Here is a 15797-nt window from a genome sequence, read left to right on the forward strand (position 1 = left end):
GGCTTTTATTTAATGTATTACAATGTAGTTTTTTTTACAAGGAACAGCAAATATAGAAAAATACTATTTGTCAAAACTAAACCAATGTTTTCAAAAAATTCGTATTTTTTCGAATTTTCAATTGGATTGGGGCAACTCATAACATCAAGACAAGTAAACTATATTTTGTATGCAGAATTTACTCATCAAAGAGCAACTTTCTATTGCTATGCCATTAAAAAAAAATTAAAAAAAAATTCTTCATACATTATCGCTCCACCCTACTGTATAAGCTTTGAATAGTTATACAGTGTTTTGTCTTCTTCAATCCTATTTAAAATGTCACTTGTGTGACAGGAACAAAACACTGTATAACTATTCAAAGCACAACATTTATTATTAAGAGGGTATATGTTTAAAGTAGAAAACAACACGAATTTGGTAATTTCGTATAACACAGCTTGCAACACTGTCCTCCTCGCCTATCGCCATTTTCCGTCAAGCTCTCAAGTCAGCTACTGTCAGTTGTTGTGTTTGTGTGTGGTGTTATGAAAAATTATTAGTACCGATGAATCTCAATGGGAAATTGTGTTGATACCGACGCCAAACGATGGCTAGTTTATTGTGTTTGTGGCTTTAATGCACCGTTGGCTGAGTGATGATGGCCGAGTGAATAATAAAGTGAAGTGTTTTGCGTATGCTGGGCTGCCGCAGCAACATCGGGCTCCATTCTCTGGATAAGTCGTCCACAAGACGAGATAAGCTTTCTAAACTGGAAGGGCACCATGTCGGGGAAAAACATCCCAGGAGACAAGGTATTCGTTTAAGAGTTTTAGTTTTTCTATTACTGTTGCGAAACGATCTTAAGGTCACCTTTTTGTTTGTACCTATCTCCTTTCTATTGCCGAGGCGTGGACCGCAGTCCATAAGTTTCAATAGCTACGTGGAATAATATTGACCTCATTTATCTAAATTTTACCCACAAAAGTCATTTAGGCTATGTTATCACTTATCTACAAACAAGTAGGTACCCTAATACAGTGATATCTTTGAGCTTTTGTTGTGTTACTCATTGTTATCAAATTATTATAATATTATTTATATTCTAAATATTACATTACAACAATAACATAAACTACTACAATAATATTATCATGTTATAAATTATAATGTAGTACTGAATCCAAAATGATTATCATTTGTTTGTAGCAGGTAAACAATAGCAGTATAAAAACTGTATAAAGTTTTCTTTAATACATTTAAAATTAAATAATTATATATTGAATTATAAGTATAGATTAGTAGCACACAATAATTTAGTGACACAATTTTTTTTTATAACAATCATTTTTTAAGCATCAGTGGTACTGAAAAATACTTGATTTATTTTATTCATAAAACTCAAAATTATTTATTTATTACTAAAATGAAAATAAACTAACTTGTATTAAAGTGTAGGTAAAGTAAAGTCTATATAATTTTAAATGTTGAATGGACAACAGGTCTCTTTGACACCCTGAAAGATAGTAGGCCCACCCAGGGAGTGTTATACATTTAAATAATACTGAATTTGTATACAGTACATCATGTGATTATTATTATTGTAGTAAAAGAAAATATAGAAAACCCATATCCCGTATTTCATAATATTGTTTAACTGGAAAGTTAAAAAATAATTAACAATCTTTACCAAACTGAGATAGCCTAGCTATGAAATCATTAATTTACATCATTTACCAAACTGCAATACGGCTGAGTTATACCTGCACAGACAGTTTTATAAAGAAATTATTTCAAAATACTGTGAAATATATACTGTGTACAAAGGATTCTTATAATAGCAGGCGTAGCGAGATACGGGCAGCTGCCTGCGTTCGCGTTCAAGCAAACATACTCTTCAGGTTTATAATATTAGATAGGTAGGTATAATTTTTTTAATTATTGCTTGACAAACTCGAGTCTCGATCTATAAGACTATGAAAATTACCAATAACAGGGTCAATATAACCTCATAAGTCATAACCATGGGAAGATGCATGGTATAATATGGTACTAGTGATGATGATGATGAATGTAATTTGCATATTAGCATATTATTATGCTTTCCGTTCTTGCCGAACTCTTCATTCGTGCCGAAGCATGGGAGAGCCATGCTTCGGCACGAATGGGCCGGCGCGAGCGGAGAAATACCACGTTCTCACAGAAAACCGGCGTGAAACAGCGCTTGCGCTGTGTTTCGCCGAGTGAGTGAGTTTACCGGAGGCCCAATCCCCTACCCTATTCCCTTCCCTACCCTCCCCTATTCCCTTCCCTTCCCTACCCTCCCCTATTACCCTATTCCCTCTTAAAGGCCGGCAACGCACCTGCAGCTCTTCTGATGCTGCGAGTGTCCATGGGCGACGGAAGTTGCTTTCCATCAGGTGACCCGTTTGCTCGTTTGCCCCCCTTATTTTATAAAAAAAAAAAAAAAACAACGTCGAAACTCCCAAATTTGTATCTATAGATACAAGTTTGGGAGTTTCGATAAATGATGCAGACAAAATACCTTCAAAAGTTGCCCTATTTTTGTAAAACCACCCCTATAAAGAATCAGGAGTTCTCTCAGCACCTTCCGAACCACGGTATACCAGGTATACCTCGGTACATAATCTTACTTGTTGGTAGCATATGCTTAGAATACTTCTCACGAAACCGAAGTCACCACTGTATGTTTCCCTATACATTTTGAGGAGTTCCCTCGATTACTTATGTATCCTTCATCAAATCACCACTTTTGTGAATATAATACCAAATTGGGATGATACCCTAATATACCAAAAGAAAAGATTTGAAAATCGGTTAACAAACGGCGGAGTAATCGTTGAACATAAGAAAACTAACATAACACCTCCCCCATTTTGAAAGTCGGTTAAAATTGTAGCCTATGTGTTATTTTGATGTATAAGCTATATTATTGTAAAGTTTCAATAAAATCCGTTCAGTAGTTTTTGCGTGAAAGAGTAACAAACATCCAAACATCCAAACAAACTTTCGCCTTTATAATATTAAGTAGGATAGTAGGATAACATCTAGTCGGCTGAGCCGTGAGCGCCACGACGCTCACGGCTCAGCCGTTATACCCAATAAAAACATTTTCATGTAAAATTACGCCAAGACGAGATGATACCTAATGTAATGTCATAAAGTTATCGGGGCCTTACCATGAGGTCTGTAGTAAGCCTACGTTCTGACTATACAGTTCTGTAAGACCTGAATTCTAAAACACTTTGGTCTAGTCTCTAGAGACGGAAATGGAGGTTAAATACTAGTAGAGTACTAAAAAAAATGGAACTAAAAGTTAGGTTCAAATACCAACCATTTTTTAATTCGAAGAGCCTGCTCGCTTTAACTATAGTTTGGGATTGCGGGCGGCATGACGTCCGCGTCTGTGAAATTCGGAAAAAATACAAAGTTCAGCTCAAGCCCTCGACTATTGTTTCAGACTATAAAATACTAGGCCATAATAACCGCTGATGCTAGAGGACATTACAAACAGATTTAAATGACTAGCGTAATGGGGCTTCTGAAACGATATTAAAACTTTTATTTTAGTCTTGTATATTTTTAAACAACGTAGTCAAAATAGTAGCTTACGTATTTGTTTCGATAGTATTAATATACTACGTAATAGATTTTCCAAAGGCGCATCAGAAAGCGGTCAAAATAAGCTTTGAAGTTTCAAGTTGTATGAATTTTTACTCTTCGCCATTTGTGGAAGTCTCTCGTGGTTTTCATCGCGACTCAAGTCACGTTTTCCCGGCAAATTATATTTTTGACTGTATCAATCTGCAATGCATTAGAATGAAAGATGTAAGGAGTTTGACGCAGCCCCCAAGACGTGATCAGGTTTAAAGGTCTGTGTTTCATTATGACTGTCAAAAGCAGTTTAGAATTTAAGTCTTCATTTTCATGATGAAGGTTGAATACGTACAGTCTACTGGTATTTATAAAAAAAACCTTATTATAATAGCCAACTGCGGAAGTTATCAAAATTGCCTATTACCCCGAATGTGTCAGTAGATTTGTTGTAATGCTTAGTACTACAAATCTGCTGATATATTCATTATAATCGGACGAATAGTTGGAGCGCTACAATAAAACAACCATACATACTGATACGTTCATTTCTTTGTCTTCGCCATTATAGTCACGAAAAATTAAGCTACAAAATCTTAATTTGGTAGATCGTATGTTTTGATATTTTCGCGCTAGTACGCAAATTAATTTAAAACAACTTCGATGGTAATGGCTGTAAATTTTTGTTAGGTAAGGCTTCTTACAGACGAACGGCACGTGTCGGCGGCACGTGTCGGTGGCAGTCGACGCTTGTAGAGGGCCTACCACGACCTTTCCTAAAACGATAATATTTCCAAAACGCTTTGTTGTAAGATTACAATAACATTACCGTACTCACTGTTTAAATATAATTTTACTAAAAACAGTAAAAAATGCAAAATGTTGTTAAATCCGCTATGAAATATCAACTTTTTTAAGATCGCTAGCTTGATGTTAAAGTAATATTGCTTATCTGTCAAACGGTGTCGCTTAGTAGAAGTGGTGGTAGTCCCCCAGTTGTGACGTACCGCCTAAAGGTAAGCGTCCACAGGTCGGTATCGTACGCGACGGACGTCTCGCATCAAACGGAAATTTTTTTCACAGTACGTCCGCTGAATCGGCACCGTACGGATTACCGACTAGCCGAGTAAATGAATGCTCATAAGGTCAAATGGTGTGGATGGAAAAGTTGAAAGCAGAAATTTTGACTTAGGAACTTTGTTTGGACTAATTTGAACATAAACATACTGGCTAGTCGGTAATCCGTACGCTGCCAACTGTAAGCGTGATAAACTGTCGACGGGTGCCGTCCACAACAATAGACATAACTACTCTGTCTACTCTGCGTCCACTGCCGCCGACTGCTGTCAACTGCCGCCGACACGTGCCGTCGACTGCCGCCGACTTCGGATAGTGTGCGGGGTGGCGGTCCGGCGAAATTCAATTGTTTCTGATCAGAATTCGGACAATGTGCGGCCGGGCTTAATGTAACTATTCTGCGTCATGACTCGAGTGAATGACGTTTTGTGAAAGTAAGAAACTTGTTATTAATTAAGCATCGTAGTAGAGATTAAAAAGAAATTACATTTTACAAGTTCCTTAACTTAAGAGGTTTCTTCTTGGCCTACTCTTCTTCTTAGGAGGATTAGCTTGCAGTATTTAAAACAGTAGCTACAACTAGTAGGTACATAACAGTTGGAACTATTGGATGCCGGTTATCAGTCAGGCTGTGAGATCTAAATTATTGTCATAATGCTAAGTACTTACATGCGGTTTTGCTCGATGGTTTTACTCCAAATCGAGTAATAATTACTGTGTGGACCGCAAAACTGACCGCTCGAAGGCTCGCATCGAGCCGGCTTGATGGACTTAAATATAATATCGATTTAGAATAAAACTATCGAGCAATGCTGAATGTGTGGACGAAAGCCCGAGCCGCGGGTTTTGCTCGACGTTGCTGCTCGATCGAGCAAAACCGCATGAGAGTACTTAGCATAAGAGTGTCAAAGAATGTCGTTAATGTACGTTCTGCAGTGTTCAGAAGATCAGCATTCGTTGTTTTCCTTGGCCACCCTAATAAAGTACAGTTAGTTATTACTTACTAGCGACCCGCCCCGGCTTCGCACGGGTAAAAAATATATAGCCAATGTCACTCACTGAATAAATGAGTTTTTAATCAAAACCAATATTATAAAGAGGTAAATTTTGTTTGTTTATTTACTCATAGATCTACTACTACTACCCGACTAAGAGCTGATGACCAAATCAGTCATGACTCATGTAGCTTCAGCTGTGTTAAAAATCCGTTTGCTACTTCCCTGAACAACCCTTTCTGATAATCTGCGTGCTGTGTGCAGATTATCAGAAAGGGTTGTTCAGGGAAGTAGCTAACGGGGTTTTAATACAGCTGAACCTACATTATTTATTTTTTTCCCCACCCCACCACTCCCACACCCGCTGCCCACGGCCTGCTAGCACGCAGATTATCAGAAAGGGTTGTTCTGGGAAGTAGCTAACGCAGTTTTAATACAGCTGAACCTACATTTTTTTCTTTTTTCCCCACCCCACTACTCCCACACCCACCGCCCACGGCCTGCCAGCACGCAGATTATCAGAAAGGGTCGTTAAGGGAAGTAGCTAACGGAGTTTTAATACAGCTGAACCTACATTTTTTTCTTTTTTTCCCCACCCCACTACTCCCACACCCACCGCCCACGGCCTGCCAGCACGCAGATTATCAGAAAGGGTTGTTCAGGGAAGTAGCTAACGGAGTTTTAACACAGGTGAAGCTACATGTAACATGACTGATTTGGTCGTCAGCTCTCCGTCGATACTACTGATAGATACATACTACTCAATAGTCAATACTCATAGATCTAAACTCCCCTTCCGCGGGCGCACCCCCGCCTTGGTAGCGCCCACTTCGAAACGGGCGTAAATCGCAATATTTTAATTTCGCCATAACTTCTAAACCAAACGTCCAATTTTAATCATTCAAAGACCAAATATTGTCCACATAAACTGTACTTTGAGATGAAATAATTTATTTTGATAAGGATTATTATCATGAGTAAAATAAATGCGTTTAAATGTAGTCCAAAAAAAAATCAAGATTTTTAAATAAAAATATGGTTGTTGTGCCTCACTTGACATAGATAGGTATAGTGTGTCGCGGACATTTTTGTAGATATTTATAAGATCTACATTTACTTAGAACATTGTATGGTTCTATCTTTTATAGTTTAGGCAGCGTACGCAAAATAAGTAAATTTTCTGGTTGTTTCCGAAAAACTGAAATATTTTACGGAACCCTATATTTTCCAAAATAAAAAGTAGCCTATGTTACTCGTAAATAATGTAGCTTTCGAATGGTGAAAGAATTTTTAAAATCGGTCCAGTAGTTTTTGAGCCTATTCGTTACAATTAAACAAACAAACAAAACAAAGTTTACCTCTTTATAATATTAGTATAGATTACCATTCTCCGAGTTCCAACATAACAAAATGTTTGCAAAATAATGTTGGTATGTCGACCATTGTATTGAGTTTCTCGTTAAAAAGCAGCAGAAACGTTTAATGCTTACAAATAGAAAATGCCTTACATATACTAATTAGTAGGTAATATGACAAAATATTTTATGTTACATTCAAAAGATAATCAAACTCTTTTTCATAAGACTCTTAGGTCATACCAAAGCACTTATCGATAACGAATTCGTACATTACTACTTTTATAGTCATTTGAATTTCGGGTTCGTCTTGATGTTTTGAGTGTAAAAGACTGCTAAAATACATAAATTATTGATAGATTGTAGAAAATGCATATTATGTTAAGTATAATATTTAAGCAGTTCATGCAGATTGCAGACTAAGGCCGCTGCCTTCGGCATTCGCGGTGAGTCTCCTGTCACCACGTAGCAGTCGTCCCGCGTTTTTTCGAGGCCCGAAGGTGACGTAGACGCATAAAGACCAAGTGAATTGACAGCCGTGGGTAGAGCTGACTCACGATCACTGAGGCCGTTCACGTTGCCCACAATGCCCTCACAATACCCTCGTAATGACGAGATGTAATGATACACGGATAACGGACATAATGATCTATGATTCTCGTATGCTTCCTATAAGCTATCACTGGTTTTTAAATTTGAATGTAGAACATGATAAAATGTTTTGAACTTATGAAAGAATGTAATATGTAGGTTAAAATAGTTAAAAGTTTAGCAGAAATATAAACGGACGTAGTTAAGCAGAAAGGACTCAACCCACAAAATGGGCAAAATTGAGTTAAGTATGCCATCGTACTGCTGAGGGTCGAATCTATCATGTAGTGAAAACCCCATTTTTAAAATATACACGGAAACTACTTTTTTTTTAATATACTTCATAGTTTTTCTATTTCAAATAATTTTTCCGGCCCTAATGCCTTCATTTAAGCAAAAAAAAACGGGAAGTTTTTTCATGTTACCTTATTCTTTCACGCACGTCTTGAATTCTTGCGTGGTTTTTAATGTTTTTTAATTTTAATAAGGTTTCTTTTGTGTGTGTTTAAAAGTTTAATTATCAAGGTTGATAAATACATAACTTTTTATTAATTAAACTTTTTTTATTTTCTTTTATCACTTACTTTTCAGTCGAAGGGTACTTATGAGTCCTTTCTGAGAAATAAATAAAAAATACCTGTCCCTACAAAGTTGAGAATATTAGTAAGGACTCAACCCAAATTTCACTTAATATCTTGAAATTTATTGCAAAATATACAAAAAATAATTGACAGACCAATAAAGTGTGAACCATTCTTTAAATTAAGCAATTACTTTTTTTGTTAATGTAACTTTTTGATAAAGAAATTCAAGCTGAAACTTCAAACGCCAATATCTCAAAAGTGACTTTGTATGGTCCTTTCCGTCCTTTCAGCTTAACTACGTCCATTAAACGTTGTTTAATGTATTCCAGGCAAAACAAAGAAATATTAATTAATTAATGTGTACCTATACGAAGGTTAATCAAAATAAAGAAGTACAGAAATTCATCCAAATTTTGACATCATACTTCTATAGTTATTAATATTATAAAGCGGAAGAGTTTGTTAGTTTGTTTGTTTGTTTGTTTGAACGCGCTAATCTTAGGAACTACTGGTCCGATTTGAAAAATTCTTTCAGTGTTAGATAGCTTATTTATCGAGGAAGGCTATAGGCTATATTTTATCACGCTAAGAAAATGTGGAAAAAAACAGGGGAAATTATATGAAATTGCTTATTATCTTAATAGCTACTGGAGCAATTTTTAAGTTATTTGGCAAACATGAAGAATAGACCACGTGAAGGGACATAGGCTTTTTTTTGCGGAAAATGTACGGTTCCGTGAAATTCCTAAATTACGCGGGCGAAGCCGCGCGAAACATCTAGTTTTAAATAAACTTTTGTGCTTCGATTCTGTTTAATCTTTAGCTAGAAGAAGAACTGTACTATTATAAATCTTTAAAGAAGCAATTCTCAGATTGCGCTAAAATGTTGGCGTTGCTGTATGGTTAATTTATGCAAAAGAAACAAGAGATTAAATGAGGAGTAAATTGGGTTTTGTAAACAGACGCAAAGGGAGCTTTTCTCTAAAATTCTCCCGTGGAATATTAATGTTTGCGGCGGGTGCCTTAACCCTACAACTGGCGTTCAAGTTGTGCTCACCTTGTAAATCGTAATTTAATAGCTAGCGTGTAATATGTAGTATGTTAATTGACAGACCGCACTTCTGCAATTAGTAATACGAGAAAAACATTAGCATTGAATGCAATAATCGAGAAGCGAGAAGCATTAAGTATTCAACTATTCACTTAGAGTTAGATACATACTTTAAATGCAAAGTAAATTTTACTTTCAACTATTACGTATTTAAAAAGGGTTTCAATGTACTTAAAATCTAGAATGAAAGGGCGTTCAGCTCATTGTTATGTGATAGCCAGACTTTTATGTTAAATAGGTACCTCTAGGTTTAAAATTTCCAGCCCCACAAAGTACAAACAGCACTGAACGCAAAACTTAAAAAAAAAAAACTATTAAAAACTGTTTCGTGCATTCCTTTTATTTGTTCGGTTACATACATAATGTTTACATGGTACCTTTTCTACACTTTTCACGAAACCTTGTACGTATTTGAATACGAGCCCTTCCGGCTCCCACTCCAAAGGGATAAAATGAAAAACCATCACGTTTTCTATGGGCGTGGTTACTTTGTCCGTATCGTGCCCTACGAGACGATCTCCACGTGATTCACGTTGCCTCGTTTTGAACCCACTCACATTGTAGAATTTTTACTTGGAAAGTATTATTGTGCTTATATTTTTGTTTTTATACTGATGCCATGTAAATCTGCAATCAAAACGATTGGTTATTATTTTTGGTCCACCATGTGAAACTATGCGACTTTTTGAAGAAGAAAAAAATTAAAATAAAAAATTGTTTTTGCAGGTTTTCGAATTTCGGTTTACCAGGATCAAGTGCTCTCAAAGCCAAAAGCATCATACAATTATCATCCCGCAGTTTTCTAAAATTTTCCACCGTCGCGTTCTCTAATAAACGAAGATCAATATCCAATGACCCCAGGGAACATAACTCAAATAGGATTTGAGGGCGACGCATATTTGACAGGCCGTTAATAGGAACATTGCACCCTTGTTGATTCACACCCACCCCATGCTGCACTCGGAAATATGGTTTACGCCATTACTAACGAAAATATTGTTTTGGACAACACTTGTAAGATGGGTGAACCTTCGAGAGTATAACATTTGATTTTTACTGAGAAGTAACCCATAAAAAATTGCTTAGCAGTTGCCGTGTTCAACAGATTAATTATTATTATATTAATTATATTTTTGTACAAAAAAATCGAAAACGTATTGCATGAGCTATGGCTCTATTAGTACGAAGATAAAGCGTTATTATTTTTAGAGTCTGTGGTAGAAGATTTTAAAATATGTAATGTGCTACAAGGCTTTAAAGTTTAAATGAACGTGTGCGGGGGCGCTGCTGGTAAAGGAGAACTGTCAAAAATGGCGTTTTTGTATGGTGGCAGCGTTAGTTCCTTTTTTCGCCACATTCATTTAAAGCCTTGTCGAGCTCTAATATTCACTCCGTCCAGACAGTAGGTTGTACCGATCACCAAGTAAACAGGATAAATCTGTGTATAATAGGTCGCAAGGAGTCACAAATATGCAAATACAAGTGTTGCGCCATTAGCCGTGTTATGAACGTAGGGTTATAATATAGAATATAAGAACAATTCCAAGATTCAGCGATAGGACGCAGACGTTTTTCCATTAGGACAGCCATTGCTTTCACTCAAGCCATTACGTCGCAAATGGATCGTGCAACTCCAATTCACACGATTATACGCTATATTCTAAATACGCCTAATGTTACATTTTTCATATTCAAAAAGGATCGTGAGTGAAAGTGTAGTCTTGTGGTAAGATTTCATAAAAGATACTCAACATTTTTCTTCGAGAGTTATAACTACAAGTTTTGGGTGAGAGACAAAATTCGAGAAACTTTATTATACTCTCGGATAAATATACACTTGGATTATAAATGTAACCACTAAAATCTCTCTTTTCGGTGAAAATATCTGCAAAATCCTGCTGAGGTCATAGTGCTTCGCTGGTAAAACCAGTTTCAACTTAAACCGAGTGAAGCCAGTTGCCGGGCACGTAGTTTTTCAATCTGGGCATAAATCGCTATAAAAGTTAGATCTTTTAAGCCTTATATCGGACCTAATCCATGTAAGGCAAGTCAGTATCTCCTACGTGCATAAAACTTACATTATAAATCGCACATGGATTTTTAGCTTAGAAGTTAAAGCGTTTAGACCATGTGGACGAAAAGGATTAAGTTACTAATATAAGGTATAAGGTAGGTATACCTACTTATCACGAAGGCTATTGATAGCTGAAGAGTTAAAGACGTACGATCTTAACGAGAAATTAATGTATTTTTGAAATGTCTTTACATTCCAGTTTCTTTATTTGGTAGGTACTAGCGATCCGCCCCGGCTTCGTACGGTCTTCGGGTGTAAAATATAATAATATATAATATATTATGTAGTGATGCCATCCATGATCCTTATAAGTTATAACATGTTATAAGTTTAAAGTTATAACAATGGGGTGCTAAACTTCGATTGAAATCGGGCGATATCATCTGGTAACAAATATGAATATATATAACAATGTGATGTTCTTGATGGCTCCCGGATTCCTCTCGAACATTATCTGCTGTGACTTTAGCAGTGAACAAGTGCTTGGTGATGATGATGATGATGCTTAATTCGCCTTATCACGCTGCGTTACCAATTTTTCTATTACAATCGCAAGACCTCGTGGCTTACTCATCGATTGAGGTCACCTGACATTGGAGCGCTTTTTCGACTCTGGCCTTGAGCCGAATCCACTGAATGTTGAACATGCGGCGCTGAACCAGTAAGCCATGCTATGCTCTGATTGTATGGGGACGTCTTGACATCATCAATAACTATGCTAATTACTTACATTATCCATTGACGCGCGAATTTGTGTAGGTTTAACTTAAACAGGAATCGTAGGCATCACCTACATGTATTTTTGTTGTAAGTTGTGATTTATTTTCTGCTAACGACTTTGTTCACGTTGCTGAAGTATATATTTGTTCGTATGCTCTTCATCTTCCAGCACATACCCGGGCAAAACAAATATTCACAAAAACAACCTTTGTGCAATAATTTGGTGTTTCTTATTTGGAGTGCGCGAAAATCTCGCTCCAAACTCTAGTAAAATAAACAAGTAACAATTTTGTTATTAATGATTATATCTAGAATTAGGTTTTAAATCAGGCCGATCTAAAAACGCTCACGTCACAGCTTTATGTGGGTCAGGTGACCCTCTGGTCAGATATTTGCGACACATGTCGACGTTCCTCTTTCGGCCTATTTAAATTGGGCTCACAACCCTCGTGCATAATTTATTCAACCTTGAACATTATTCCAACTTGTGAAGATTCTGTGTATTACGTGCTCCTAATTTGTTTAGCGCGGGTCGATACAGCTGAAGCTATAGTTATGTTACATAATATTTTAACTTCCATTGCTTGACATACTTCGTTGTTATTGCTGAACTTGTCATCATTCAATATCCATCTCTTCAAGAATTCACCATAAGAGGCAACTACTACAGCATTTTGTGCTGGTATAGTGTTAGGTAGTTGGTGCTGGAGCCTGGAATCGTATGTTTTTTTCGAAACTGCAAATTTCTCCTCACCTTTCCACATATCGGCGTATCAGACTTGGATATTTTATTTAACCGGTAGTTTGGTGAGGACCGTGAACGCTTTGTGGGTGGGTAATCGGATTATTCTATCTTAGTTATTGGAGCTCCTATCTGATCGTGCTCCGAGCGGTCCCCTATAAGCGGTAATCTTAGATTGCTACTTTTATTTGTTCCCTTTTATCGGCCTAACGTTAAATTTATAGTCTCCTCAATAATGTCCATATGGGGTCTTGAATGGATTTATTCAATTAAAGTTATAATATTATCAATCGCTTTGAAATAAGTGGTATTTTAAGATGTTATAAATAACAGTGTGTTCACTAGATCGTTTAAATTTTGTCAATTCAGGAGATTTATACATAATATTATGACACAAAGGACTAACTAGTCCAAATAGTTAGTTCTAACTTCTAGCATATTTTTAGAAATGAGCAAATTGAGAAAAGACTTTTTCTCAGCGTGATATCAATGCTTCGTCCATATCTGATCTATTCAAAGCGAGTAAGCAGAGATGCCGCAAAACCGATTTCACAGTTCCGCTATTTATTGAAAGAAATATTTTAAACCTAAAAGAAAAATGCTCGGCGAGAAATGCAAAACTCTACCTTCGTGCGGCTGGATTTGAAATATTAATATTGCTATCTGATGACGTAAGAAGAATTAATTGAACCATATTTACATCTACACAAAAACGCCTGTAAAGATTACGCGAGCTTATCGGGGAAACCTAACGCTTTGTAAAGAGATATACCAATAATCCCTTACGATATGTGAGGGTTTCGCCCTTTCTTTAAAACCTCTAAACGTAGCTCTTATTCGGTGAAGACTAAAGGCTATTTCAGGCCGATGAAAACAATGATGGGGTCCATATCGGAGTGCAGGGGTTATAATTCGTAATAATGTGGCCGTGGCACGGCTCGTGCCTCGTATGTTGTAATTTTATTTCTTTTGTGTCCGTTTTGTTTCATGTCCATTTTAATTGGTCTGGTGAGGGGCTATTTGCCCCCGAGACATTTCCTCTGCGTGGGTGCATACTGTTAACTGTACTGTATGTAGTCTATATTAGCCTGTCGATTTTTTATTGTACGGTCTACCTTGAAACGTTTTTTTTTATGAAATAAGGGGGCAAACGAGCAAACGGGTCACCTGATGGAAAGAAACTTCCGTCGCCCATGGACACTCGCAGCATCAGATGAGCTGCAGGTGCGTTGCCGGCCTTTTAAGAGGGAATAGGGTAGTAGAGGAGGGTAGGGAAGGGAAGGGAATAGGGGAGGGTAGGGAAAGGAATAGGGTAAGGGATCGGGCCTCCGGTAAACTCACTCACTCGGCGAAACACAGCGCAAGCGCTGTTTCACGCCGGTTTTCTGTGAGAACGTGGTATTTCTCCGGTCGAGCCGGCCCATTCGTGCCGAAGCATGGCTCTCCCACGTAAATACGTTTCCTGTATTGTCACACTTTTATTCATAATATGCTTAAATGATTTATTTCATGTTAAATTTTAATACTACGTATAGAAGTCTTTTGTTAACAATGTAGAAAGTTTAATCTCAAAGTTATAACATAAGTACTATGCTTTTCCGTGACATAGTTTTTAATTGTTTCATACGTACTTTTCTGTAGAACATACTCGAGAAAAGTTATGCAATATTGCAGACCTTCGTAGTTCATGTTGTAAGTTGTACGTTTGTGACTTCGGCACTTTGTAGTTTTAACTTTTTGCCTAGTAATTCACGAATGTTTGATGAATAAAAAACTATCGATCTTTTCGGCTATGTTACGTGTACTTAGTTTCGAATTTGCTATGCTAAGTACTCACATACTGTTTTGCTTAATCGAGCAATCACGTAGAATAGAAACCACGGCTCGGGCTTTCGTCCACACATTCAGCATTGCGCGATAGTTTTACTCTAAAATCTAAATCGATATATTTAATTCCATCGAGCCGGCTCGATGCGAGCTTTCGAGCTGTGAGTCGATTTGGAGTAAGACTATCGAGCAAAACCTTATGTGAGTACTTAGCAGTATAGTCAGGTCGCACGAAAGAAAGTTTTTTTACTCGTACCACAGAATACATATTAGTACAAGTACTCGTACTCGAATTGGCATCAATGGTCGATTTCGCTCTATCCGGTCAGACGCGATCTCTCTGCGGTATTTCTGAATGTATTCGGAATCGAAAAAAAAACCCTTTCTGGTGGATCTCGTTCATGCGGAATGGACAGTGGCTTACTCGCGGTCAGCGTAGCGCGGAGTGCTGACTTCACAGATAGCCATCTCGGATGAATGCGGGTTGGATGTTTTATGGCTGGTTGGTACTAGGGCGTGTCGTTATCAAGGATGAAGCATTAAATCAGGTGTGCGGTGTGTTCGTTCTTCAGGCTTAGGTGCTAGAGGCTATGACAGATAAATGGATGGATACTATTAACGCCTTCACGGCGGGGCTCTATCGAGTGTATAGTCAACTTTGTTATTTGGTGAATGGTTTGTCTTCTGCAATTACTATCACAAGATTTCACACACAAAAATTACTCCAGTAACTTATTCTTATGTAGCCGTAAAAGTATAAACTGTAAGTATTAGAAAGGCTTTAAAAACGAATTTTTAAAAGGATTGAAATTAAAAAGAAACATTTTTCAAGTAATTATTTAATAAAGATTACAAAGCTTCACAATTACACGTCTAATAATTGTTAATCGAGCAATCAGTGAACGTACATTAGAGACAAAAGATTTGTTGAAATTTCGTTTGAGGCTCGTGGAAAAGCTAATTCCCAAGTTGCTGAGGTTGGGCACCTAATGAAGGGGCGAGGGTGTGGGGCTTTGATTCCCCGCCGGATTATGTTAATGGCTGGAATTTGGCCGCTTCACGCTCCTAATCTATCTTAGATGCGCTTGCAAATCTCCGCTTTTAAATCTATTTCGCTTTCTAATCAA

General features: G+C 37.2%; 1 protein-coding gene across 1 annotated transcript in view; it reads left to right on the forward strand.

Annotated features, from left to right (window-relative positions):
- The first annotated feature begins 459 nt into the window (after nt 1-459).
- The window catches only part of LOC121726299 (ubiquitin-like protein 3), a 135832-nt gene continuing 120494 nt past the window's right edge, over nt 460-15797 (forward strand). The window contains exon 1 of the mRNA XM_042113595.1: nt 460-794. Coding sequence (XP_041969529.1) covers nt 765-794 — 30 coding nt within the window. The 5' untranslated portion in view covers nt 460-764. The remainder of the gene's footprint in view (nt 795-15797) is intronic.

This window comes from Aricia agestis, chromosome 4 (genome assembly GCF_905147365.1).
Source record: "Aricia agestis chromosome 4, ilAriAges1.1, whole genome shotgun sequence".
Classification (NCBI taxonomy): domain Eukaryota; kingdom Metazoa; phylum Arthropoda; class Insecta; order Lepidoptera; family Lycaenidae; genus Aricia; species Aricia agestis.